At 44.8% G+C, this 27,767-nt stretch overlaps 1 protein-coding gene across 3 annotated transcripts in view; it reads left to right on the top strand.

Annotated features, from left to right (window-relative positions):
- The window catches only part of ABCA1 (ATP binding cassette subfamily A member 1), a 90,816-nt gene that overhangs the window by 47,143 nt on the left and 15,906 nt on the right, over window positions 1-27,767 (top strand). For all 3 annotated transcript variants that reach the window (XM_017822476.1, XM_017822474.1, XM_017822475.1), the window contains exons 7-26: window positions 1,442-1,633; window positions 8,681-8,767; window positions 13,296-13,536; window positions 14,110-14,249; window positions 14,488-14,604; window positions 17,516-17,704; window positions 18,556-18,761; window positions 18,854-19,030; window positions 19,558-19,780; window positions 20,137-20,358; window positions 20,965-21,169; window positions 21,712-21,825; window positions 22,298-22,469; window positions 23,013-23,144; window positions 23,680-23,819; window positions 24,814-24,951; window positions 25,494-25,714; window positions 26,068-26,140; window positions 26,662-26,864; window positions 27,343-27,391. In XM_017822476.1, coding sequence (XP_017677965.1) covers window positions 1,442-1,633; window positions 8,681-8,767; window positions 13,296-13,536; window positions 14,110-14,249; window positions 14,488-14,604; window positions 17,516-17,704; window positions 18,556-18,761; window positions 18,854-19,030; window positions 19,558-19,780; window positions 20,137-20,358; window positions 20,965-21,169; window positions 21,712-21,825; window positions 22,298-22,469; window positions 23,013-23,144; window positions 23,680-23,819; window positions 24,814-24,951; window positions 25,494-25,714; window positions 26,068-26,140; window positions 26,662-26,864; window positions 27,343-27,391 — 3,241 coding nt within the window. The remainder of the gene's footprint in view (window positions 1-1,441; window positions 1,634-8,680; window positions 8,768-13,295; window positions 13,537-14,109; window positions 14,250-14,487; window positions 14,605-17,515; window positions 17,705-18,555; window positions 18,762-18,853; window positions 19,031-19,557; window positions 19,781-20,136; window positions 20,359-20,964; window positions 21,170-21,711; window positions 21,826-22,297; window positions 22,470-23,012; window positions 23,145-23,679; window positions 23,820-24,813; window positions 24,952-25,493; window positions 25,715-26,067; window positions 26,141-26,661; window positions 26,865-27,342; window positions 27,392-27,767) is intronic.

Here is a 27,767-nt window from a genome sequence, read left to right as displayed (position 1 = left end):
AAAAAAAAAAAAAAAAAAAAAAAAAAAAAAAAAAAAAAAAAAAAAAAAAAAAAAAAAAAAAACACAAAACAAACCAACAACAACAACAAAAAAAGAAAAAAAAATCCCCCCCAAAAACCTCCAAAATTTTTCAAAAGTCCAGCCTTTTTGATGGGAGAGAGCTGATTTATTCAGCTGAGTGTGCAGCACTGAAATATCCTGTTTTTGGCATATGGACACAGACCAGAGTTAAATGTTTGCACAAGTGTTGCGTTAAAAATCTTTTGCCTCTCCTGTCAGTTCCATTTGCTTGTTTTCTGAACATAATGTACTTTTTCCCCTAGATGGTTGATACCCCTTTGGTTTTGAAAGATGAGAAAGTTTTCAGACTTACCAGCACTGTTCAGGAGCTGGTAACTCTTCTGGGATGTAGATCAATCCTCCTGAGTTGTTACTGGAAACTGGGCAATGCATGCCAGGTATTATTAAAGAACAGAAAGAAGAAATGAAGTCTAAAGCTATTGTTACCTGTGCATTTACAATCAAATTGTTCCTTCTGTCTAGCCCTATGGCAAACAAAAAATTCTTGCCAGCAGTAGATTCTGCATTTTTCTTGTTTATCACCTTTCTGAAGTGTGCAGCTTTTTTGACATGGACCTGTTTGTTGTTCAGCAAGCCTAAATTCTGTAACTAACCTGATTAGAAGAATCTAGGCTGTAAGGTCTGAAAGGGTCTGATGGTAACACAGAGGGATTTTATCAATTTCTTTCATTAATAAGGTGGTTACTTGTGGGTTAAGAAACATTATCGACAAGCAAACCATTACCTTAAGTAGAATTTGCCTGTGAGGGAAGACTCTAGAATCTTATCTCGTCTGTTGCAGCCAGTAAGATAACTTTTTTTCATTGATATGTTATCTGCTCAAAAACACTGCAAAAGGTTTGTCTCAGCACTTAGTGAAGAGATATTTCAGAGCTGAGGGAGAAGATGGTTCTGATCCAGAACTACACAGCAAATGTGGCTGGCAGATATGTCTGAGGAGTTTGGGACATAGGTCTTTTGCCCTTCGCATACATTTGCCAGACTTGTGTCTAGTCACAACCCCTGTTTTTGTCTCTGTGGCTCAGTTCCCAGAAGACTGAAGGTTAGGCAATGCATGTACCCTTGGTTGGAGGAAATGGCTGCTGTGGAGGACAGGATCACTGCTGCTCTGTGCATGTTTGTGGAGAAGTGAAGAGAGACCTTCCTCCCCCAGGACTTCTCTCCCATGTTCTTCAGCAGGGAAACATTTTTCTTGGAACTGAGTTGTGTATGAGTCAGGGCTGCTCAACCTGTAGAGAAGAATGCCCTCTTACCTCTATCTGGAAATGTTATGAGTGTTTTCTTTTGTCTAGGCAATAACCAGTTTTTTGCTTGGAGTCTTATTTGAAGGGAGACTGACATGCCTTCCTCACTTTTCTAGGTCATTGTGTCTGGTTATCGAATGCGATTGCGAGATCTCTGCAATAACTCAACGTCATCCGAGTATCTTAAAATCCAAAATCAGACGGTGGCCATGAACTCTGAAGCCTTAATTTGCACCCTGTCAAAGGAAAAACTCCATGCAGCTGAGCAAGCCTTCCGTGCTAACCTGAATCCTTTGAAGCCCCTTCAGGTGAGTTCACTGGTCCTACCTGTGAGAGTCTGTCACTGACACAGTGGCATTTTCCAGAGCTTTCAGTCTAGGAACTCATTTGTATGTTTCCAGAGTGAACTGTTCATTGGCAGTAAGAAAGAAGATTGTCTTTATTACTGGAGTGTGAAGAGCGTTGCTTCTTCCTGTCATTCTTACCCTTCCTGTTGCAGTCTGCTACTTGTGGAGCATAAATGTGTGTGGTCTGCAGTTCAATTTGTCAAGAGGAAAGTGTTTATGCTGCATAGTAACAAACAGGCTCTTGGTTGTCCCTGTGTTTTAGTCAGATATTGTGTCTTGACTGGAATGGGCCCGGATATTAGACCATCTTGTGCTGAGTGCTAAAACCATCACCCTCTGTCCTTAGCATGAGGCCACTGAGAGTAGAAGTTTCCAGCCACTGATAAGCCACAACCTTTAAACAGGTTTAATTCGTACAAACTAGAGTCAAGTTTTAAAGTCCTGTTTCAAAAATTGACCAACTGAATGGGTTCTGGATCAAGAATTCGTTGAGCTTCAAGAAAATACATTATTTACAGGGTAATTGGAGGCTGGAACAGACTTGATCTGGGAAAATCTAGTGATGTTTTGCTACAGATCCACAATATCTGTGAAAATACAGAAGTCTGAGGAATTTAGTGCTGGAAACAACAGTAGAGTGAAGAACAGACCACAGAACCCACTTTGTTACCCACTAAAACAAACATTCTGTTGTCTGCTGTGGAAGAAATAAACACTTCGGCTGTGTGAGTTTTCAGATTTGATGAGCCTTTCAGGACTGAGAGTCATGTACCCCTTGCTTGGCTTTGTCCCCAGTCAAAGAGGGTCATTATCGAGTACTGGAATCATGTGAGTCTTCTGTGCAGCATGTAGTGGTCAGTGACTTCTCTCCACAACTCATCTTCTGTTTTCCATGTGTCCTCCATCTGCATTTTTTCTTTCCTTCTGGAAGAATAAGATAATCATAAGCATGAAAAGATGAGGTAACAGCACTAAAACTGTCCCCATAACAAAGATGGGCTCTTTGGAGAGGAATGGCTGTATGCAGTTTCTTGTCTTCAGTTATATGTATGTGTGCACATCTATACATATATTGCTTTAAGCCATTCAATGATGCTAGGATTTCGGGGTCTGAAGAGGATGAAAACAGCCAGCTGTTGTACCACTCAGTATTGGCTTTCTGGGCCCTGTGGAGACTCAGTTTTGCTTTTCTCATTTATGGAAATTCCTGCAGGATTGCTGACAGAAGTAGGTACTGAGTGTGTCTGTGCCATTAGGTCTGTGTTGGTTGTTGGTGAGATAAAGCAGTCATAAACCACTCTGTGCCACTTGGCAACAGCAATATAGATTTAAGACATTTATGTGCAATTGTAGGGGACTTCTGAGAAGCTGGCTCATTATCTTGTCTACAAAGGGGAAAAAAAGCTGGAGTACAGAGGCCAGCAGTTCTAAACCTGCTGTGTGTTACTGCCTGGTAAAGGCCCACAGTTTTTCCTTAGAAAAATGTCACAGCGTACCATCTAGTTAAACTGCTGTAATGCATCAGTGAGTGAAATAAAAACTAACTGGCTTCAATGTGTCCGGGCAAAGCGAATAAATTAACTCTAGGATCACGACCAACACGTTTGAAACTTGTGTCTCTAAAGACCAAAAAGTGCGCTGACCTGCAGTAACATCTTTGAACAAAGAGAGAACTTTCTGTTCGTGAACAAAGGAGGCTTTTGACACAGCTTATTGAAAGCACTGTGTGTCAAATCTTGGACATGCACACTGAAGATAGCTTGTACCATATCTGCTACAGAGTCCGTAAACCAATAACAACAGTTTGCCCAGAGATTAATTTTTTTTTTCCCTTAATCTCTTTGATGTACTTCACAGCAAGTCATTTCAGTAAGTAGAGTAAGAGCCAAGTCAAGTGCAGGTACAACAGCAATTTGGAGGCAGGTTTTTAGTTTGTGTAATGGGACCTGGGCTTCACTGGTTGCACCATTTTGTGACTTATGGAGTGGCAGCATCTTAGTGCAAGTAGGGTAGTACAAGGACTGGAAGCTGTGTGCAGGAACTGTGTAAATTCAACACTAAGGGCTTGAATAGTAAACCAGGAGTTTGAGCCCCTCAGATATCTGCACAGTAAAGTGGCTGTGGTTTCTTGAACTGTCTTAATCCTGAAGACTTCAACTCCTCCTTGTTTCTGTCCCTGTGCATTCCTGTTGTTATTCCATCTACAAGATGATGGCAGTAAATTACATCATGGAATTGATCCAAGAGGCACCTGACTGGGTGCTTACACAAACATTTGTGCTGAAATATGAAGAGGAGGGTGCAATATTGAGAGTGCAGTGATAAGGGAGTGTGTGTGTGGCCTGTGACCCTGATGATGACTCCTGCTGGCTTAAAGTGTGTGTGCCTTTGAAGCCTCAGAGAAACTACAGGTGTTCTAAGTAACTCTTGAAAACTCAGTAATTATTAACAAATTATGGCTTTTAGAAAAGAAAAGTGCTTGCTTGGTGAATTGCTTGAGCTGTAAATGCCACAGCACTGTTAAGGACTTTTTTTTAAAAAGAAAGGCAAAAAATAAGCACTTTATATACCTGCTCATCAGTTCTATCCAGAATACCTTGAGTGTTGCCCCAAGTGCAGTGGTACAGTTAAAACAAAGAAGAACTTCTAATTAAAATTTTCCACTAGGATTTCTAGCTCTGTCACTCATCCTTTGTATTACTTCAATTTAGCCTTCTCTGTGGGATGAGAAAACAGATCCAAGCACATAGAGGCATAGTAGGAGGGTTAAAGGGTGTCTCCTTATTCTTTTTTTTTATGTAAGAACCTATTTGAGACAGGCTGTTTAGATCAAAACCCAGCAAAATATCTGGAAGTGATCGCAGGGCAGCAAGGCAGAGGATGAGCTTTCCTTCTTCTCTGGGTGTTTCAAAAAGTCAAATTCCTTTTTCCAGGACCCACATCTTAGTCTGTGTTCATTCTCTGAAGCCTTTTGACCAACAATAAGTACTGTGGGACACGGGACATGTTGTACAAGATGCGGACACATCTTCTCTTTTTGGGGTTTGCCTTGTGCGCTGGGTGTAGTGAGTGGGACTGAGGTAGGAGAAGCAGGTTTGAGAACAACAGTGAAGCAGTAAGGTTGCAAGCACTCCAAATTTCCTTTCCATCTTTCTCCCAGTGGTAGGCCAGCAGTTGTCCCATGGAAGAACTACACAGTTTGGGAAAGATTTGCAGGAGCAATGGCATTAAGTCCCCACCCATCCCAACACAGTCCAGTGGGACACCTCTGACTGTATTATATCATAGAAATACCTGTTTAGATTTCCCTCTGCAAGTTCTCCCCAGTTTAGAATGTGATTTGAGGGGGAGGGGAAGGTTTAATGACAATTCAGATTTGTCCTGCAGGATTTCATCTCTGCAGCACTGCCTAAGAAGGGCTTTGCCACACTCAATTCCAGTGAGTAATAAGCCATAAATATGTTGTGGCTGGTGTACTGTAGTGGTCCTTGAAAGAGGGTGGGTGAGCACATGAAAATCCAGTTGTTTTTTCTCCCTTCGTAATATGGGTGGTATTTTGTCAAAAGGTTAGCACGAAGTAAGTGTTAGATAATAAATGGCTTTTAGAAAAGGTCTCTTAATGTAAATATGTGCTGCAACTGAACTTGTGGCTTTCCTTGCTCTTTTGAGAGCGTTTTCAGTCAAGCACGGTGATATCATCCTTTTAAGCAGCAGTAGTTTGGGACTTCTGGGAAACAAAAGCAGAAGCTTAAAGCACATGATTTTTCTGCAGAGGCCAGTAAAAAGTTTCTGCTGAGATCAGTATGGAGTTGCAATAACTATTTCAAAGCAAATGTGGCAGAGTGGTCTTTATGAAGCAGAAACAGTTAGCTGTATGATGCAGACTGAATTTTGGTGGAATTTTGTTATGACTTTTCAACACTTTAAACACATGCACTCTCATGTATGTTAGCGAATTGGATTTTTTCCATCCCCAGTAAATCTCAGGTGGATTTATTCAAGGCTTGTCTTGATTGTGCAGTCAACTCCAGTCACCTCAAGTATTTTTCGCTATCTTAAGTCTTGTAGCGTGCACATACGAGCACACAAAGTCCCCTCAGAGCACTCTGTGCCTCAAGAGTATTATGATGTTGGCTGCCCCAGAAGACAAGTCTAGTGACTTGCTAGACACTAACACAGTAATCATACAGGGCAGTTGTGCTCAAAACCTGCTAGAACTTTCTTTCCACAGTGTGCCTAGAATGGACAGTCGATGTTTTTGCAGCGCTTCACCAGAACATGAGTCATTGCCCCTCAGCCCCAGGATGTAGTGCAGACACCTGCTAAAGCCAACCTCACAGTAGGACCAATCTTACTGAAGCTGCCCTGAACCATCTAGAGGTTTCTTATTTATGGAGTGATCTACTTAATGAGCCCCTACAAAGTTTTATATTGCAGGGAAATCAGTGACATGCTCATCTGTTCGAAGAAGACTGGCCTCTGTGACTGATTTTTGTCATTGTCTCTGGAGATGACTTGTGAGAGGCTACCTGAGTGGGCTTTAGCATGCAAGAGGTGGTAAAGAAAATAAAATTTCCTCCATGTCAGTGATACCATTGCAAGTTATGGTGAGAAATGAACTTGAAGTGACGTGAATTTGTTAGGGAAGAAAAATCAGGGTACTGTGGTGTGAAAGGGTACTGTGGTGGCTGCTCTTCATGTTTCAGAGTAAGGTTTGCAAGCTCCTTGAATCTCCTGAGACTGACATACTGAGTCAGGACAAAGTCTTGTTAAGCTCAGTGTCATTGAGCGATAGCCCTTAATGGAGGCATGTGACAGAATGCAGCCATGGGGCAAATATGCAATATTTCCTCAGTATAAAGTCCTGTTCTTCAGTAGCTTGCAACTCAGACTTTGTCAGCTACTGCTAGGATCTTGGTGTTCAATAGCATTTGGTAAGATTTTTATGTTTAATGAGTTCTTTTAAGCCTTTCTCAAACTCACAATACCCTCAGGACTGCATAATAGCTATTGATTTTTTTTTTCCATTTTGACTAACTTGCATATGCAGAAGCTTCTTTTGGTTTTGTTTTAGACTAGTCACTTCACTGGAAGTCCTCCTGTCCTGTAATGTGAGGCACAGTGAACAATCATTCCCAGTTTCCATTCTCCATCCCACTTGTAATTCTACAGACCTCTCATAACCTGTGTTTGTCCTTACAGATCCCATTGGAAGAATTGGGGTCTATTGTTCTTCCAATGAAAACCATTCTTGCCTTGAGTCACACTTGTGGCCTTTGTTCCTTCAGAGATGGAGAACCTAAAGTTGCACATAGTTCTTGAGAACCAGGACTGCAGTGTGGATTTATATTGATGTTGATCTGTTTTATCACTGTAATTCTAAGATCTCCCTTTCTGAGTGGCACTAGCTCATTCAGAGTCATAGAAGCGTATCTTAAGGTTCTTCTCCCTATGTACTTTACTTTGCAGTATCGAATTTTGTTTGGCACTTTGTAACAGTGTGTCAGCATGAAGTTGTTCACTAATCCTTTGCAATTGGATTTTGACTCTTCACTGCTCTGAATCAGTTAGTGTCGTCAGAAAACTCTTCCTCATCCACGCTGTTCCTGAATCGCCTCTGAATGCAGTGAGCAACACAAAACTATGTAGATTGAGGTATATGGAGCAGAACAAGCACATCTATTGTTATGCAGGAACCTAGGACCTTCCAAGTCCTTGCTAAAGTGGTAGAGCAGATATGTAGCTTTGGTATCTGCTAACTGAATTTCTTTAAATGTGTCTTGGAGGTCTAAGCCTGTGGGGAATTTTGAATTGCTTTTCTTCTACACCAATGATGTGGGTTTTATTTATCCAGACTTTAAGGCTCCAAAGCAACTGGCTTTGGAGCGAACACTAACTGTGCACTCAGAAAAATTATCTAAGTCTTATATGTCCCAGCAGATCAGCAGAGCAGTGCCCATTTATACCAGCTGATGCTGACCAGGTCTTAGCAGCCTCCAGCAGATCAACTAGAATAAGTGAAAGCCTCCAGGCTTCGCTTCCAGGAGTTACTCCAGGAAAGATGTGAAAAGGAAAAGATTCAGCTCAAAAGTCGTGTGCTGGAATCAAGGGCCTTGGCTGTTCAGTGTGTCACAATGTAACTTCAGTATGCTTTCAGATGCCACAACATGTAGCTACTAATGTGAAATCTTAAGAATTTACTTTAATCTTCGTTCCCTTGAAACAAAGATTGAGTCCAAATGTTTCTGTGCATGATAATACAGATATGTGAACAGAAGGGCAAAAGAACCCCACAGCCCAAAATCCAGGCCTGCTAGTTACATGTAGAGCAACTGGAAACAAGGAGTTGTCTTCAATGTAACTCCCTGCTAGAGCAAATAATTTCCTGAAAGCTATGCCTTCCACTTCCAGTAACTTGTCAGTCTTGCTCTTGGTGAATGGTGCATGTCAGCTGTTTCCTGGAAACTGGTTGTTTTTAAATAGGCCACTGATTTAGATAAAAAACATCAAGGCCCGATGGGGGGACTTGAATAGTACTGATATACGGTGCAGTAAGGAGTTCTTTGTATGTGAACTGGTATCTGTGTAGTCTCACTGAAAACTTGTGCCTACCAAATCATTTTGACAATATCCTCTGTTTTACTGACTTTGTACATCCCCTTCTTAGTACTGGCTTGCAGGATTTCAGGTCTGTCCACGCACTGTGTTTGCTTTGTGACCTGGGATGCAAGTCATCCTTTGCACTGTTAAGTGTGTGTGCATGCATATAACGTTTTATTGGTATGGTTCTGGTTATGAGGAGGGAAAGGAGTGATCCTATCACATTGCAGGGTGCAGATGCCTGAGGTATTTTAAGTTCAAGGTTGCACAGAAAGCCAGCTCTGCCTTCCCCATCAAGAAAGTTGCTGTGTAAGCAGTCCTTACTACTCTATACAAGAATGTTTGTAAGAGTTTAATAATCTCGGTGCCTCGCAGTAACTTTTAGTTTCTTTTTCTGTCTTCCTGCAGAGACAACTTTCTTTCAATTCCTCCTTGTGGGATCTATCAGAAACTGTGGAAACTTTGAGAGAAAGCATTGGGAAGCTTGTTAAAGAGGTAAGGAGCACCTTTGTGTCACAACACATTACCATTGTGATGAAGTTGCTGTCTTAGCCTGCCATGGAGCACAGAGGCACGGGTGTCCTTAGAGCAACTCTTCAGTCAAATCCCTGGCTTGTTTTGAAAACTTTGCCCATCCTACAGCTGTGTCAGTGCAGGCAGCGCTCTCTTTGCAACCCCTTGGCACTCCCAAGTTACAAACACCATAGCAGGAGTTCAGATGTTTTCTGTAGTGTTTTGCCTTCTCAGCAGTGGCACAACTGTTGCCCTTGCAGTACATCTGCTGCCTAGCAGTGCCTTACAAGCTGTATGTGGAGGCTTTTCACTCTGTTTTTCTTCACTCAGTTGCCAACCATGTCAGGGTTATTACTTGGTTGTATCTACTGTTTTTTGGGTGCGGTTAGGGTATGGCATGTGGAAAAGATGTTGTGGCTGTTCTAATCTAAACTAGTAGCTGTAGGCTACTGTTGCCTCTTTGTCTAATTAGCTTTTTGGGGCAGAGATTGTTTTCCAGTCTTGAGGGGCACTCGGCACAACGACATGACAACACTAAACATTAACAGAGATTTGCAGAGCCAAATTGACATTCTCGAGACTGCAAGTATTTGTTTTTGCAGGTGAAACGATGGATCAAGAAAAAAAAGCCCCGCGTACCTTAGTGTGAGTCAGAAGTCCAAATCTGGCGGGGTGGGGGGTGCTGAGCCAGAAACTTAAACTAGTTTTTTTGGCTGACTCTGACTTTGAAGTGCTGCTATTAGTCAAAAACATTCTCTCCCTGGAGCAGAAATCACAACCATCTAAGCTAAACAATGCCGCCGCCTCCGTGTAAGCTAAACAATGCCGCTGCCTCCTCCTGCTGCCTCCTCCTCCCCTTCGCTAGTCTTCCGTCTTCTGCATCAGAGCAGGAGAGCACAGCGGCTGTGAACGGCAGTAACCTCTGAGAGCAAGCACAAGAGCGGGTCACTTCAGGTTAGCAAGCGCCTCACTCCCACGGAGGGGCAGCTGCCGGGAGCCTGCGCCGTGCCAGCCAACAATTCCTGGCACGCATCCTTCCCCGAGTCCTCCAACCTGCCGCTGAGTCCCATTTACATTGAAATTAAGACTATTCCAGGATCAGCTTCAGCTAGGATTGACCATGGCAGAGCTTTTGCTGCCACCAGGGAGGCTGCCCTTCAGAGTTTGATTACAGCTGTTTCCTGTTACGTCACTTCAGCTTGCGTTTTTTTCTTGTCTGGGATAAAAGTAATTGAAACCATGTGATACTCAGTTTGCTGATGTGGACGAAAACGTCCCACAGTAACGTGCCTTTTGCTTGGCAGCTGCTTTGGGTAGGACTACCTTTTATTTTGCCCTACTGCTCTGCAAACAAAGGCAGCTTTTTGCCCTGTGTACAATATGAGCTGCTCCAGATGGCTTGACCGAAAGTTACTTCTTATTGTCTGTCAGGCGGATTTCTGTGTGAAAAGGAGGGACTTGCTCCCTTGTTTCAAAGGGCAGCAGCTTGAGGGGGTTGAGAGAACTATTGTTTGTGCCATGTCTAGGAGCCTTTCTAGCAGGGAATTTTAATTAGAAAATTGTCTGAACAAAATATTTGTCTTGGAGTCTGGGGGTTGATTGGGTATGTGTCCTTGAACTCTTCAAATCAAGGTCCAGGAAGGCAGATTAGACACCAAGAGCAAGGACAACTATTAAGAAACACGGAGCTAGGTCTGATGTCTGGGAAAAGAAATAGCTTAGTAACCCTTCATGCATGAGATGCTTGTTTCCAGTGGTGTAAAAAGAGCAACTCTGCATGTAAATTGTGAAGTTGCTGGTGCCAAAGATGAAACAAAGCTCCTTGCTCAGGCTGTTTTAAAATTATATGTAAAAATGTATTTGCCAATGCACTCCCTCTGTAAGATGATTAACACGTCATGTGTTCATGGGAATTAACTGCACTTCCTATTTGTGCACCTTTGCTCCTCATATTTTGGAGTTTGTGGTACTTAGCTAAAGCAGTTGACTTTTTGCTGAGCTAAAATGAGCTGTTTTGCCTGAAGTATCAATATTCCTTAAGGGGTCTCTTTGAATTGTACTCTGAAACTGTAACACGTCTGAAATGCAGCCTTGGCCTCTTGGGTAGGGAATCATCAAATCCGAAAGTCCACGTGAGCATGTGTAACAAACAAAGGCTGTTATGTGACACTTTTTTTCCATCAATGTCCCATGATGCTAGGGTCCTGTCAGTCACCCTGAACCTGTGGAGTCAGGTTGAGTGGCACCAGGGTGCAGACAAAGGCAGCAGTGAGGAAATGAAAGCACACTTGAACCAGTCACTCTGGACACATGTACTGAATCCTCAGGCTTTAGCTGTTCTCACAGCTGTCTTCCATCAGATCAGTGTGTCATGTGTTTTTAGGCAGCTAAAAATAGAGGCTCCTCGTGTAGATGACACATAGTAGCTGTAGTTTAGCATAAAAGAATTTTTGTCCAGATGTTGGCACATCCAGAGGATGCACAGCACTGCAGATGAACACAAAGGGTCAGGTTTGCTTCCCACTGTAAGGCCAGAGACTCTTGAATGCACTTTCATTGGGTGATCTTGAATTGAGTTGTTCTAGCGCGCTGCTGCTTTTCAGCATTGTTGCTGGCTGGCTTTACCAGCTGTCTTAGACTTGGGTTACCTGCATTTTAAACAAAGGTGACAGAACCAATACACAGTGAGCAAAATCGGCAAATGGTCTTTGATTGACTCTGTCCCGTTTTCAGAGATGGTAACAGTTGGACCACAGCATCTAAAGTTTGTTTCTAAAATGCAGCTTGATGAGCAGTTACAAATAGGTGTCTCAGCAGCTCTCCTTGCCTTTATTAGTGCATGTGGCTGTTTCGGGCAGCATGGTAAAAACATCCAAGTTAATGTCACCTGATATTTCACAGCAGTCAAGAAATCAATTAAAATGCTGGAAAACATTTAAAATGGGATAGAGAACCATGTAGCCTTTTACCGTTTGATATGGAACACAGATGTAGGCCCTTAATCTCCAAAAAAGGATATCAGAATTGGAAAAAACATTCAGAAAAGGGCAGTTAGGACATTTAGAAGTGGAATGACTTGCACACAAAGAACAAAGCAATAGGCTGAGACTGGACAGCTTGGAAAAGAGACGAGCTGGGGATATGACAGAGGCCTATAAAGTTGTGTGGCACATGAAAGAGATAGGAATGGAATGTTAACTGTCTCTTCCAGTAAAACAAACAAACAAAACCAAACCAAACCAAAACAAAACAAAAAAAAAAAACACAAAAAAGACACCAAAGGGAGCTAACCATAGCCAAATTAAGGAAGGGGAGAGAAGGTTCTTTCGAGTGATACGGTGATGTGTTGGATGTTAAACACTTGTGGATGTTCAAAACTCTAGGAGCTGATCATGGAAGAAATTCATTGAGGGTTAGGAAATAAAAGTTCCTGGAGCTGAAAATAAATGGAAGGTGGAAGGTTACTTGGGGGAAGTATCCTACATTCTTGCCTTTTTCTTGTTTTTTCATAACATCCACTTACTGTCACCATCACAGAGGTGTTGTTCTTGCATCTTGAGACAAGGAGTCTGAGAGCAATGCTCCAGTGTAGCATGAAGTACTCAGGGAAGTGGGTTGCTTTTCCTCTTGTGGTGAGCTTAGCCATACCCAAGTATGGCCACATTAATGCAGTGAGTGTCTCAGACTGAGGGCCTGGTGCTTTTATTCATGACACATTGCAGACACATTGTCTGGCTTATGCCAGACAAATGAGTCTGGAGGTACCAATTTTCCTGGCTGGTTGTATGTTGTCACCCCAAGCCTGGTGCCAGATCAGCTGGGCAGAAGACTTCTTGCTGTGGCTGGCTGCATGCACAGCTTGAGCTGTAATCAGGCTCCAGGCTGCAGCAGGGCTTGTTTTCAGGCATTTTCTGGGAATGCTGTTGATGATTGGACAGGGAGTTTCTGGGGCAGGGATAAGCGATACCAATCTGAGTGGTCAAACTGGCTGCCAGGTGTAAATCAGTGGAGGCTTGCTGACCTCTGTGGAATTGTGCCAGGTGACACTGCTGTGGCCTGCAGCTCACCCAGCCTGTGTCTCCTGAGCTGCACTCACTGTGTGTTGTTCCTTTAATCCCTGTTCTGACTCAATGCACCCCACCCCACCAGTCCTTGTGAGGGGACTCCACTGGAACGTGAGCCATTGTGCAACCGGGAGGAGAAGCAGCTTCCATGTGAGAGGACAGGGAGGGCAGGAACCACCCAAAGCACTGGAGGAGAAAACTCAAGAGTAAAGAACTTGGCAAGGATACATTCCAAGTGCTTGCACGGAGGAGACTTCCTTCTATATTCTCCTGCTGTAGAAGGGGGGGAATGTTATCCCTGGTCCTTACCCTTGGTGTTGTGTTCAAGGGCATTCTCATCTGTTCAAAACCAGATGTGTGATTTGAAGGAGCACGGCAAGACCTTCTCCTTTCATTAATCCTGTTCTGTACTTGCTTCCATTCTTTTCTACCCTCTTCCTCTCCAGTTGCTGACTATGAGGAGCTGGAGTGACATGAGGCAAGAGGTGATGTTCCTGACCAACGTGAACGCCTCAGACTCCTCTACACAGATCTACCAGGCTGTGTCACGCATCGTGTGCGGCCACCCTGAAGGTGGAGGGCTCAAAATTAAATCCCTTAACTGGTATGAGGACAACAATTACAAAGCACTGTTTGGAGGCAACAGCACTGAAGAGGATGTAATTAACTTCTATGATAACTCCACAAGTAAGTGTAACCCTGGCGTGGCCCATGGTCCTGTCTACTTCGTGGTTGTCACCACTGGTGTTTCCCAAACTTCCACAGACGAAAGCAGGTGGTCCTGAGGGACAGTATACTGTGTTGTTTCAGAAAGGCATGTGCATGTCATCCTGCACGTGCCCTTAAGTTCAGTGAAGGTGCCAACATGCAGAAATTCCCAAGGCCCTTCTGGAGAGTCCACAGAAAGCTGTGCAGTGGGCTTCCTTCATGGGGAGAGGGAGCACAGTCATGTGCAGCCTTTGGAAATCTGTCCTTTTTGGGACAGATTTTGCTTGTGCAGTGCAGTGGGGTTGTTGAGAGCATTGCAGAACTACTACTGTGGCTCTTAATGATGGAGGCGAGCTGGTTGCTCCGTGTTCACTGGGCAGGCTTGGGCTGAAAGGGGCTTTTTGCAGAGCTTTGTAGTAGAGGAGGGGTTTTGTGTCTGAAAAATGCTGTGCTTTCAGTTGTGACTCCTTGAAGTCCACACTAGTGGGGTTTATGCCTTCTGCAGTTGTCACTGTGCTCTTCAGCCACTCACTCTTGTGCTCTCTTAATCAGCACCCTACTGCAATGAGCTAATGAAGAACCTGGAATCCAGCCCGCTTTCCAGGATTATCTGGAGGGCTTTGAAACCCTTGCTGATTGGGAAGATCTTGTACACTCCAGACACACCAGCTGTAAGGAAGGTCATGTCTGAGGTAACTATAGCCCTGTCCTCTGATATGTAGCACAAGCTATGTCCTCTGGCTGTGCAGCTGATCTGGTCTAGTTATATTGGGCCCAAACACAAGCCTAGAAAGGATTGGCTGCAAAAGCAGAGCCTCCTTAGCCTCTCACCTCCCATGCACTTACTCTTGAAGGCTTTATGCACCCTCTCAGCCCACAGTGGGTCTCTGCCAGATTTTGGAAATAAACTTCCTCTCCTCTTTGTGACAGGTGAACAGGACATTCCAGGAGCTGGGTGTGTTTCGTGACCTCGGGGGAATGTGGGAGGAGATAAGCCCAAAGATTTGGACATTTATGGAAAGTAGTCAGGAAATGGATCTCGTTCGGGTCAGTATGCTGTCCTTGCCAGAACCACTACTGTTGTTTTTTGCAATAAGTGATGAAATATTTATTTCAGGTGGTGCTTCATGGTCCTTCAGAGCTGGATTGGGCAGATAAATAGTATGGATGGGACCGCTTCTCAAAGCAGATTGTGATTGTTACATGAAGGAAGGAATGTCAAGCATAATGCAGGATTAGTAAAATCTCCTGCAAATGGGAGTAGTGGACATTTAAAACCTGTTTCTAATCTGCCTCTGTTGGGAAATGGATTGTTTCATCCACAGCATTCCCCTAACAAGTTATGAGTACATCACCATGGTCCCTCACGTGCAGCTCTGAGGGGTGGAGCTTTGCACCCTGTGCTGATGTCTTTGGAAGCACAGCAATGTAAAACTGGGGTCGAGCAACTGAGGGACAACTGTAGAGGAGCTTTTCCAGTGGTCTCTGCGAGGCAGCTGGTTGGGTATCACAGTGCAGCTGTTTGCGTACAGAGACCTCCCCAGGTCTTAAAAGCCTTGAAATCCTTTCCTTTTTTTTACTCCAGTGTAATGCTGTGCTGAATGATCTATGACCCGTCCTGTTGTGCTTTCCCATGAACATGACATACTGGAGTGTCAGTCTCCTGTACCTCTCTTGGCTTTATGAAAGTTAGTGCTGTAGATGGGTAGCATCGGAGGTGAGAACTGTGGCCACTAACTGTAAGCTGAACAGTTTGTTGCAGAGTTCAGGTGGAAAGTCAAGGTCCAAAACTTTGATTTGCAGTCATGTCCTGGGAAAAATGAATGTTTGTGGGTTTTTTTGTTTGTTTGGGTGTTTTTTTTAATGGGCCCTGTGCTTTTCTGGTTTCCTGTTTTGTGTTGCTTGTTAACTCAGCTGTCTCTGGTAGTTAATTCTTGATCTTCCTAGCAATCTCTCTTCTGTATTGGTGTAGGAGTTCCTTTGTTGTCACCTATTGATGATCACACAAGCAAGAGTACTTCACTGTCAGTGCCCAGGCAGCTCCCAGACAGCATCCCACTCAGTTTAGAGGTGCAGCATGGATCATTTGCACCTTGAGGACATGGAGGTGCTGGAGCATTTCCCAGGAAGGGCAACAGAGCTGATGAAGGGACTGGAGCACAAGTCTTGTGAGGACCAGCTGAGCAAGCTGGGGTTGTTTATTCTGGAGCAAAGGAGGCTTAGGGAGACCTTATTGCTCTCTGCAACTACCTGAAAGAAGGTTGGAGCCAGGTGGAGGTTGGTCTCTTTTCCCAGGTAGTAAGAATGAGAGAAAAGGACTTCAAGTTGTGCCATGAAAGGTTTAGATTAAATATCAGGAAAAATTTCTTCACTGAAAGAGTGGTCAGGTATCAGAACATGCTGTCCAGGTGGTGGAATCACCATCCCTAGAAGTGTTCAAAAGGCACTTGGCTGTGGTACTTGAGGGCATCACTTATTGGTGGGCTTGGCAGCGCTGGGTTAATGTTTGATCTCAGTGATCTTAGAGATGTTTTCCAGATTTAACAAGTGAATAAACTGAAACACAGTTGCCTGTTTGTGGGTGCTTTCAAGAGGGAGGTAGGTCCTTTGCTGGTTTTTAGCCACTGAGGCTGCTATGCTGCTGGGTTGACCAGTCACCATCTTTCAGCTTTCTGGGTTGTACAATCTCTTTGGCATATTTCTTCCTGCTGAAGTACAGGAATGTGCTTTGCTTGCCCATCTCTGCCACTTCTAGCTTGATGCTAATGTGGCTGCTCACTTCAGGAAGGACAATATGTGCCCTTAGAGTTAAGGAGCTTTTATATGGGCACTGAATGAGATGAGGCTGAGCCACTTCCCTGCAGGCGTGGTGTCCCTTCTGCTGGGAATGGTGGCATAAGCTAACCTTGGGAGGCCAAGTGAGAAGAGAGAGAGCATATCCAGTCCCTGTTAGCTTGGATTTCCCTTTTGTGTGTTTTCCTTTGCTAGCTTGGTCTGTTCTGTTTCTCCAGTTTGCAGTGCTGTTTTTATAAGTGTGTGACCCACTACTTTCTGGTTTGCGGGTAACAGCAGAGCATGGGGAAGCTCTCCCTGCTTCATTTTTTCTTGGGGCAGAAAATCCATTTCCTGTTTTTATTCATATGGATTTTTGCAGTTTTTTCTCTTGTGCAGGCTTTTTTTAATTTTTTTTTTCCTCATCTCCCTGATTTCAGTTCAGCTATGACCTTTGCAATTAATGCTCCCTTCCTGCCTGGTCGTATATTGTCTGGCCAGTGGACTGGTGTCTGCTTCAGTGACAGGGCTTCTACCTGGAATTGCACTTGTGTGAGGCCTTGAGCATACAATAGCCTGTCCTCAGAAAACTAAAGTTAAACAAGGTGAAAAAAGCACTGTCCCAGCCAGGAGAACAAAGGCAGTACCTCATGGCTGTACAGGACTGCTTTAGCCAGCCCTGGTGACACAATAGCAAAATATGTAAGAAAATCACCTGTCCTCTAGTGCTGGTATTTCTGCTCAGCACTGTGGCAGCTGAGCCTTCTTCCATGCCACAGTCCCTCTCCATCCCAGCTAGGAGCAGAAGCTTGGCAACCAGCATAAGCTCAGTGGGTTTCTGCTGAGCGCGCATCTCCCTCTTCCCTGGTTTGCATTTGTAGGGTGCAGAGCTGTGCATGGCTCTCTGCTGCCCTCTCCTTGGGAGAGGGGTGGCAGGACATGGAGACAGCCAACCAGCCTGCAAAGCACACCCGATGGTGTAGCTATACCTGGGGAGGCATGTCCTTCACAATGGGAGAGTAAGAGGAAGGACCCCACTGTGCTGATCCTCCCAGTATGACAGGGGGCCTCTCCCTGCACCTTTTTAACAGGTGTTTTCCATGGTAGCACGTGTTTTCATTATGAGAGAGGAGATCTAACATTAATTCTCATAAGTGCTTCTCCTTTGAAAACGAAATATTTGCAGACGCTGCTGAAAGGCAAAGCCCTCTGGGACCTGCACTTGCCAGCGTCCAACTGGACAGTGGAGGACGTTGCCCGTTTCCTGTCAAACCATCCGGAGGACTTTGGGGCAGAAGATGGCTCTGTGTATACCTGGGTGGATGCCTTCAATGAGACAGACCGGGCTATCCAGACCATCTCCCGCTTCATGGAGGTGAGATCCTGCTGCTGTGAGAAAGAAGCTGGGGGGATGGCAGGAGCTTGATCTCCATCTGTGCAGTGGGGTGTTCTGGAAAGGGAAGTTCCTCGGTCCATTTTCTGGGCGCTACCAGGCGTTAGCAGGGCTCAGTACACAGCGTATGAGAAAGTTATCATTTATTCAGGTGCCTAATATAGATGTAGGGACCTAGCTGTAGGCCTTGTTCTTGAAGCTTTTGCTTTGGCTCCTGTGTGTGGTTTCCTGCCCTCCTGTTATTGGGTGACTGAGAGTTGCTGCTATCTCTGGCAGTGTAACAGCTCCTGTTTTGGTCTGGGGTTTAGCTGGGGACCACAGTGAAGCCAGCAGCTGCTTTAAACTGAGGGAAGACAGCGAGTAACAAAATTAGTTCTGCTTGTTGCCTGATCATCCTGGGAGATGAGTGCAAACAGAAACAGGCCATGGTCTGTCAGGGACCTGGTCCAAAGCCTTCAGATCTCTCCATGATATTTAGAGGCTTTGAATGATTAGTTTATTGGTAGAAGAGGAACTAAGACTGTTTATGGAAACTGATACTTAAATGAGGTCCTGTAGGTAATGCTGCTAGTGCTACCTAACCTCTTGTACAGAAAATACCTTTGCTGGGGTATCTATCACTAATAGGTGACCATCAAGCAGGCAGAAGTGACATCTCTTGCAACTTGCTGGAGTACTATAACCCATAGCAAAATAGTCCAATGCTGTCTCTTCCTTGGGCATGGAATTACCATTACAGAGTTCTCCTTTTTTCCTCCATCCCAAATGTAAACCAAGTACATTCTGGTTTAGTAATGTACCCAGTAAATGCTTCCAATTCTGCTCCTGTCTAGTGTGTCAACTTGGACAAACTGGAGCCTGTGGCCACAGAAGTCCGGCTTATAAACAAGTCCTTGGAACTTCTGGATCAAAGGAGGTTCTGGGCTGGCATAGTCTTCAATGAAATAGCTCCTGACAGCACAGACCTCCCTCAACATGTGAAATACAAGATACGCATGGACATTGATAATGTGGAAAGGACCAACAAGATCAAGGATGGGTGAGCCCTGACATCCTGCCCGATGGATGATTTCTTGTGACAGATGTGGTGATGAAGATCTCTCATGGAAAGGTCTTGTTCCCTTGGTGCAGGTACTGGGATCCTGGTCCCCGTGCTGACCCCTTTGAGGACATGCGCTATGTCTGGGGAGGCTTTGCCTATCTGCAGGATGTGGTGGAACAGGCTATCATCAGGGTGCAGACAGGCACGGAGAAGAAGACAGGAGTTTATGTGCAGCAGATGCCCTACCCGTGTTATGTGGATGACATGTAAGTATGCAGGCTGCTTCGAAACCTCCCAGGGGGAGCAGTTTGGGAGGCATGGGCTCTTGTCACTCCTCAGGCATGGTTTATGTCCCTATTATCAGTGAGGAGGCAGTCTCCATAGTGCCTAATCCCTGGAATTAGGGCGTACAAAGTACGTTCCTGAGGTGTGACCATATCCCCACACCTGATGCAAACAAAAATAGCCCTGGGGAAAAAAGCAGACACATATGCACAGGAGAGTGGAAAGAGGACACTTGAGAGCAGTCCCCAGGCAAGGCAGGTCTTTGCACCCACTCTTCCACCTGGTGATAGTTGTAGCTCCAGCTCCCACTCCTAACTAGCAATGTGCTCCAAACCCGTCAGCCTCACCTCATGGTGATCACACTGATCCTGTGTCAAGCTCTGCACATCAGCTGCTGTGTGCAGTGAATCCCTGGCTGTCACCATGCTCTGATAGCCCTTGAGTGATACTGCAGTTTCAGTGATGTTTCTCACTGTGCTCTCCTGGCCCTTTTCCTTCACTTTATCAGATTTCTGCGTGTCATGAGCCGCTCCATGCCCCTCTTCATGACACTAGCCTGGATCTATTCAGTGGCTGTGATAATTAAGGGCATTGTGTATGAGAAGGAAGCCCGGCTGAAAGAGACGATGAGGATTATGGGACTTGACAATGGCATCCTTTGGTTAAGCTGGTTCATTAGCAGCCTAGTCCCTCTCCTGATGAGTGCAGGACTGCTGGTGCTGATCCTGAAGGTGAGTTGTCTGGTTTTTCCTGTGGCAGCAGACCCTAGAGCCTTTAGAACCTACTTAAGCAGTGGTCTGCACTGACACACTGGGGAGGAGTTAATGGTGTGTGTCGACCAATCACTTTTTGGGAACAATGTTCTGGAGCAAAACAAGACTGAGTGGCTGAAAACAGCAGGAGGGGATGTAGTAGATTCAGTGCTCTTGAAAAGATGCCTCTGGTACTGCCCCACTTCTGGGAAAGCTGTTGTGCAAATTGCAGGAAGCCCAGCTTTCCCTGAGCAGCAGCTTTGCAGGCTTGCTTATAATAAAGCTCCCTTGGACAGCCCTTTTAAAGCCTAATGCACATGTTGTTCTCCTACCAGATGGGGAATCTGCTACCTTACAGCGACCCTAGTGTGGTGTTTGTTTTCCTCTCGATCTTCGCCGTTGTGACCATCCTGCAGTGCTTCCTCATCAGCACAGTGTTCTCCAGGGCCAACCTGGCAGCTGCCTGTGGGGGCATTGTCTATTTCACCCTGTACCTGCCTTACGTGCTGTGTGTTGCCTGGCAGGACCATATCAGCTTCTCACTCAAGATTTTTGCGGTAAGTCTTGATGAAATGATCCTGAGTACTGGGCCTCCACCAGTGTGACACTCAGCAGCTCTCTAGCTGGACTCTGTTTGAAGGGGGAAAGTGGCAATGGGAGGATAATTTCCAGTGTAAGAGACTACCAGGGCTGGGCTTAATGAAGCAGTTCACTGAACCTGCTAGAAGGTTCTGGGAGGGTTTTGTTGGCTTTGGTTGTAGAAGCAATGTGGCTGGACTAAGTTGCCTTGATCTCTGTATGCGGCGATGCTGTACCACCAGATATGCAGGCTGAAGGAACCAGCTGCCTTTCCTCTGCACAGCACTTCTTACCTGTCTGGAGAAGGTGACTGTCAGTGACCTGTTCCCTTGCATGAAAATCCAAAGAGGAAGGGAAAGAAGAGAGGGAAACAATCAATTCTGGAGGGAGGTCTAGCAGAGATTTCAGGACTTGCTGGAACCCAGACCAAATATGCCATTCCCTCTCTGCAAATACAGTGACGCTCCTTGGAACTTTGACTTTTCACAGGGATGATGTCCCTTAGCCTTGTACTAGAACTGAGCTGCCTAGTTGGAGAGTAGATGTGAAAAACTCAAATGCGTGTTTGTGCTTCCCATTTGCAGAGCCTGCTGTCTCCAGTAGCCTTTGGTTTTGGTTGTGAGTACTTTGCACTGTTTGAGGAGCAGGGTGTTGGCGTTCAGTGGGACAACTTCTTTGAGAGCCCATTGGAAGAAGATGGCTTTAGCATCACCACATCTGCCGTCATGATGCTCTTTGATACGTTCCTATATGGAGTCATGACCTGGTACATCGAATCTGTCTTCCCAGGTGAGGTGTGCTTCTGAGGTTGGGTCGTGTCTTCAGGCTTTTAAATAAATCCTTTCACCCTACTCGCTTGCTAAGGTGCAGATCTGGCCCGTTTTTAAGCAGAGCTGCAGAAAGGTCATGGAGGAAAACTACAGACCAGCATCACAGCAAAGCTGTTGCTTGCTGTTAGTGGTGAATGTTGCCCACCACTGAAGTGTGGCCCCATTGTGGCCACGGCTGAGCTAACCCCAGGAGCTTTGCTGTACTTCAGCTGTTCCCTTCACTGAACTGCTGAGTCCACAGACCCTGCTGCAAGGGAGAATTTAAGAGTATCAGTGCCACATGTGCCACTTAGCGCCTTCCAACACAGCACACTTTAACCCTAAAATGAAGTTAGATGTCTCTTACCCAAAGTCTGTCAGTGCTTCATCAAGAAAGATCTTTTCTTAGTCCTGCCTCACCTAGAGGCTTACTGGGGGTGGAGTACTTCCCTTCTTATCCTGAAAGCTAATAAAAGAAAAGGGACAGATGCAGTCAGGTTCATGTAATGCTTTTCTTTTTAGGCCAGTATGGGATTCCCAGACCCTGGTACTTTCCTTTCACAAAGTCATATTGGTTTGGTGAGGAACCACAGGACAGGCAGCAGCCTCATCCTGATCAGAAGGGGTCTTCAGAGGGTAAGTGGCTGGACAGAGAGACTTTCTGCAGTGAGTGTTATGGTCTGCCTTTTTTAAATGAGTCTGAGGACAGCAGGACTGGCTTGGCTAAGGTGAAATTGATTGTCATTTTGTTATCACAGTTTGGGTACACTGATCAGGTGGGTGTATCCAGATAAACCCAAAGTACTTTGCCCACTTGAGTGCAGATGTGCACTCAAGCCTCATGGAATTGCAAAGTCCCCTCCCACTTTTGCTGACCCTGATAACAGTGGAGATCTCCAGATCTCAGATGAGACCAGGAAAGAGAAAAGACTAAAGGACAGTTTCTGTGGAAGGTTCCTGTTCCTAAGAAAGAAATGTGGTCAATTCTTCATATAGGTCATTTCTTCTTTGAACTCCACAGTCTGGGGGAAATGTGATAGCTGTTACAACTCCCATGCAGTTCCTGTTAAAACCTGTCATATCTTTCTATTGCTGTGTTTTCTTCCAGTCTGCAAGGAGGAAGAGCCGGTGCATTTGAGTCTTGGTGTTTCCATCCAGAACCTGGTCAAGGTTTATCGTGATGGCAAGAAAGTTGCTGTAGATGGTCTCACACTGAACTTCTATGAAGGACAAATCACCTCCTTTCTGGGACATAATGGAGCAGGGAAAACCACTACCATGTAAGAACAAAATAATCCTTTAGGACAGTGGAGGAAGCGACTGCATAGTGCAGTTCCTACTCCTATGGTAGAAGTAGCCATACAGCTGCAGTGTGCAAGCTGGTGCAGACAAGTGTGCTTCTGCTGGTTTACTCCAGTTGTGAGCTGCCTCAGAAGACTTACAGGGGATTGAAACTAGAGGAAGTTCAGGTAGAGAATGGGTCGAATGAATCTGGAGAAAGCATTTTGTAGTAACACCATTTGTAATTCTGACTTACCAGTGTAAGGAAGAAAGTTGGGACTTGAAAGAATGAGAAGCTCTTAGAAGAAAAAATTTTTCCTTCAAGCAGCCATGTGGGTGTTCTTTGATCACTGTTAAAACCATTGGAGATTATTTCATTTTTTTTTTTTAAATCCATTAGTGAGATGTTTTTCAGACTACTTTCTTGATGTGGGAGTTCCCCAGGGCTTCCACCCACTCTTAGTTCAGCCATCCTGGCATGCACAGCAGCTATTTCCTGGAGGAACCTAGGAACCTGCTAACCTGTTCTGTTTGTCCTTCAGGTCCATCTTGACTGGCTTGTTCCCCCCAACTTCGGGTACAGCCTTCATCCTGGGCAAAGATATCCGCTCTGAGCTCAGCGCCATCAGGCAGAACCTGGGTGTATGTCCACAACACAACGTGCTGTTTGACTTGTGAGTAGCATCTGTGAGGCACAGAACTGGTGTTATCCAACAGACATTTGGGTTCTTAGGAATACAGTAGTCGGCTTTCAGCTTTGACGGTCATTTTTTTAATGTCTGCATGGTGTGACACAGTGGGGTGGTGTGAGATTGGTACAGGAACGTTTTGTTTACTAGCATGTTCCTATGTGCCTGTGAATGATCAGCAAGAGCCTACAAGAGCCTACACTTTCATCTGTCATGTCTTGTAATAATCTATTCCACTGAACTCAACTAGGCCAAGTGCTTCCCTGGTGCTTGGTGATTTGGGATGTTTGGGCTACTCTGTCAAGAGCCCTTAAAGGAGGATTATTTACATGGGTGGTGAATAGAGCCACACCCTGAAGTCAGGCCCAAGCAGAGCACTCCCAGTCTGTAGCTCCCTCCTGAGACCTCAGCCTTAAAAGATGTTTTTCTGAGCAAACATATGCCTGTGTAATGCTAATGTAAGTGATGAATCCCAGCATGGTGCTTTCAACCGTGCCCTGAGGCTGCTCCTGTTCCGTAGGCTGACTGTGGAGGAGCACATCTGGTTCTATGCTCGGCTCAAGGGGCTACCGGAAAAGAAGGTGAAAGAGGAGATGGAGCAGATGGCAACAGATGTTGGTTTGCCTCACAAATTGAAAGCTAGGACAAGTAGACTCTCTGGTAAGGTTCAGCTCTGTTACATTCCTTCCCTCCAGAAATGCTCTGTTGGCTTTCGTAGAGGCTGCATTATGGACCTTGATTGGATCCTGTAATTAGATACAGACTGCTATACAATTAAGCACATAAGGAAATCAGTTGTTTATTAAGTACCTAATCAGTGTGTCTTAGTAAACTTTAAAATCTTGCACTGTCTCAAGCTATCTAATGGCCATAAAAAGTATCTCACTTTTTCTGAGTATTTTGCACTTGTTTCCATCATGATGTAGTCCAACTGCACATGATATCTGTTCTTCTAAAGTTTGAGTTTCATGAGTTTAGGTGAGAGTGGCTTAGACCATAATCTCCAAGTCCCTTGCTGTTTCCAAACTGTATGTGCATTCCTTATGCTGACTTGTGCTTCTTCAGTTGGTGACTTGGAGTGTTCTTCTCATTGGTTCAAGAGGAGCTGGATTCCTGTATCATTCTGTACCAGATAGTTGAGAGACTGAGGTGCCTTTGTCTTACTCAACTATCAGTACAGACTGCACGTTTGAGTTTGGGAAGGGAGAGCAGATGACCACAGTTGGCTTTAGTATTGAAGAGTGCAATGTAATTCCTCTCTTCTGCCTCTGGAACACCTCCATGAGGTCTCATGGGGACCTAATTCTGCAGCTCAAGCTCTGGAGACCTGTGCTCCAGATCCCCAAATATGGTTAGGCCTCCAAGCTTGCTCAGCTTGTGCTGAGATAGATGATTCACTTACGGAAGGGCATGCAAGGCGTGGTTTCCTGCAGCAGGAGGAGAGTTACATCCACTGAGGGAAGACCACCCAGACCAATTATCCACTGTGGAGAAGCTGGTTGGGACCCTGAAGGCCTGAGATAGTAGCCTGAGACAGACTGTTCTTTTCAGTCTGCTTTATTTCAGAGAGCTCATTATCCACTGTGCTGCAAGTATTGCTGTTCCACTTGTCACTGCATCAGCCTGAACACCTCTTTATTCTTGTGCCTGACAGGTGGCATGCAGAGGAAGCTCTCTGTTGCCTTAGCGTTTGTTGGTGGTTCCAAGGTTGTCATTCTGGATGAGCCTACAGCTGGGGTGGATCCTTATTCTCGCAGAGGGATATGGGAACTGCTTCTGAAGTATCGGCAAGGTAAGTACATGTCTTTTTCTTGACTCTTAATGAATGTGTTGTGGAAGGCAAAAGAAAATCAGTCTGTTTCATGACTGTTCTCAAAATAGCCATGTGTCTCTACAAATCTATTGCTGCCTGCACTGAGGAATGAACAAAGATAATGCAGGACAAGGTTGTTCTGATCTCTCACCTGTCCTCCTCCCTCATCCTATTCATCCTATTCATGTCAGAGCTCAGAACAAAGTTCTTTACTGGGTCATGAGGGCACTTAAAGTCTAAAAGTCACCCTTGGTGTTCAGCAGTGTTCTGTTCTGCTCTGTGCAACCAGCCTTGCTGACATGAAATTAAACCTGCCTTTGCTGAGCACGACAAAGGTCAGCAGAATAAGCGCGTGACAGCAGTTGTGAACCTTTTGCATACTGCTAGTCTTGTTCAAAGGAGCCAAGCTTGTGGCATCAACCTCCCATCCAACTTCATGGCAAGATGCAGATGGCTGTGGCTTTGGCGTGGGAACGTAGGTTTGTTTGACTTACAGCAACATCTTCCTTGGTGTCTTTCAGGTCGCACCATCATTCTCTCCACACACCACATGGATGAGGCAGACATTTTGGGGGACCGGATTGCCATCATTTCTCATGGCAAGCTCTGCTGTGTTGGCTCTTCTCTCTTCCTGAAGAACCACCTGGGAACAGGCTATTACTTGACCCTGGTCAAGAAGGATGTGGATTCCTCTCTGAGCTCCTGCAGAAACAGCAGCAGCACAGTGTCCTATCTGAAAAAGGTACAGCTGACCCTTTCTGCTTATGTTTATTTTTAATTCATGAAATCTCAGGCCTATTAGAAGCAGCAGAAGTGTTACACATTTGATAGGTACTATGCCAGACCATGTCTGGTTAAATTGTTGCATGGGGTGTACATCTACGCTGTAGTTTGTTTCAATGTCCGTGGTCCAAACCTGGTCGGAGGGATACAGAATAGATGAAATGCATGCTTTTGTAACACTCACTTCTATACCTATGACCTCTTACTTTTATTTTAGCCCTTTGCAGTGGTACGTCACCGTCTGCAGCATCTGGTGGGCCCTGTTTTGATTAAACAGGAGGAAATAATGTTTATCTTCTCTTTTGTGACCAGGATGACAGTGTTTCCCAGAGCAGCTCTGATGCTGGCCTTGGCAGTGACCATGAAAGTGACACACTTACAATAGGTGAGGCTTGAAAGAGAATTTAAGATTCAGTCCCAGTGCTGACATTGCTCTACAGTTCAGCTTGGACAGCTGTCTTAACCTTGTGCCCCTATGTAGCTACAGCCTTGGGGCATTTATTAAATTTACAGAGATTGTATTTTTAAAGTTGTAAATATTGGAATGTTTTTCTTGAGTGAGCCATTTTGAATTCAAGCTCTCCTGAGAGTTAATAAGCAAAGATTATGTAGTTGCTAGGGCTGTAATGCTGGTGGACTGTACGTCAATGACTTGCAGATCTTCCAGTAGCATGTAAAAGCTCTCCCAAATTTTGCATGTAAAAAGTTATAGCTAGGCTTGGGTCCAGGCTTCTATCCATTGTTAAATGCAAAAAGAAACAAGACTTTCCATGGAAATGAACTGCTTTTCAGAGATGTCCTCTTTTCCCTCCTTTCCTTCTGGCAAGATTTTTCAGACTGAGCTCTTCTTTCCACATAATGAGCAGTAACCAGAAGAAAACTGTCTTTTATGTTTGTTTTTTCTAGATGTCTCTGCAATTTCAAATCTCATTACAAAACATGTTTCTGAGGCCAGACTAGTGGAGGACATTGGCCATGAATTGACCTATGTCTTGCCATACAAGGCTGCTAAAGAGGGAGCTTTTGTGGAGCTGTTCCATGAAATTGATGACCGTCTTTCTGATCTGGGCATTTCCAGCTATGGCATCTCTGAAACTACCCTGGAAGAGGTTAGTGAGTTGACAATTTTCTTCTACCTTAAACTAGGCAAAATGAATCGTGTCACAACTAAGAATGAGATGTAGTCTTACCTCTTCCTGTAAAAGTTTATTATGGAACAGGCTGCTTTGCGTTCCCCTCCGAAATGGATTGTGTTCTGCCCTGTTTAAGTGTGTGCTCATAGAAGGGTGCCCTAAAAACTAGGTCTGTTTCTGAGACATGGGAAAGAGCTCAGGTTCGAGATGCACTGAGAACTGCCATTGGAAAGGGGGAACAGCTGGTATGTGGTAACAGGCTGGCTCCTGGAAGCTCGAGAGAAGCCACAAAGTCCATGTCCCTGTCATGCAGGGGATAAACTATATCCTCTGTTTTCTTTTTGCACCTGTCAGTCTTTTGCTCTCTCATGGCATCTCCTGAAGCAATCCCCACATTGTTGTTCCTTCTTTGATTTTTTTTTTTTTTTCACTGACACTTACCATTGCTTTTCAGATCTTCCTGAAAGTGGCTGATGATAGTGGTGTGGATGCAGAAACCTCAGGTGGGTCTAGTTGTCACCTGCAGGAGTGACACATCCCCTGCAGGTGTGACAGACCCTGTTTGAGACTAACAGGAGCTCTGGTGTGCTAGTATTTTTAATGATTTAAAATAGCTGTCTTAGTATACTTAATGCATGCTTTTATATACTGTAATCTTCAATTGACTCAGTGGTAGCATATTTATTTTGTAATAGTGAAGAATTTCTACTGTTTGAGTGTACTGAAAATTATTTGACTGACACAACTGTCTACTCTGAGGAAGTCTTGACAGGGTCAGACCAAATGAGTTTCTGAGAGCGGATCACTGTACTAAGTGCTTATAACAACATTTCCTGATAAATGAGTGCTGGCAAATTGCACTTGTAATCATATGCATAT

This window comes from Lepidothrix coronata, unplaced genomic scaffold (assembly GCF_001604755.1).
Source record: "Lepidothrix coronata isolate B3197 unplaced genomic scaffold, Lepidothrix_coronata-1.0 Scaffold98, whole genome shotgun sequence".
Lineage (NCBI taxonomy): Eukaryota > Metazoa > Chordata > Aves > Passeriformes > Pipridae > Lepidothrix > Lepidothrix coronata.
Note: the sequence above shows the minus strand (reverse complement) of the source record. Positions and strands in the feature narration are given on the sequence as shown.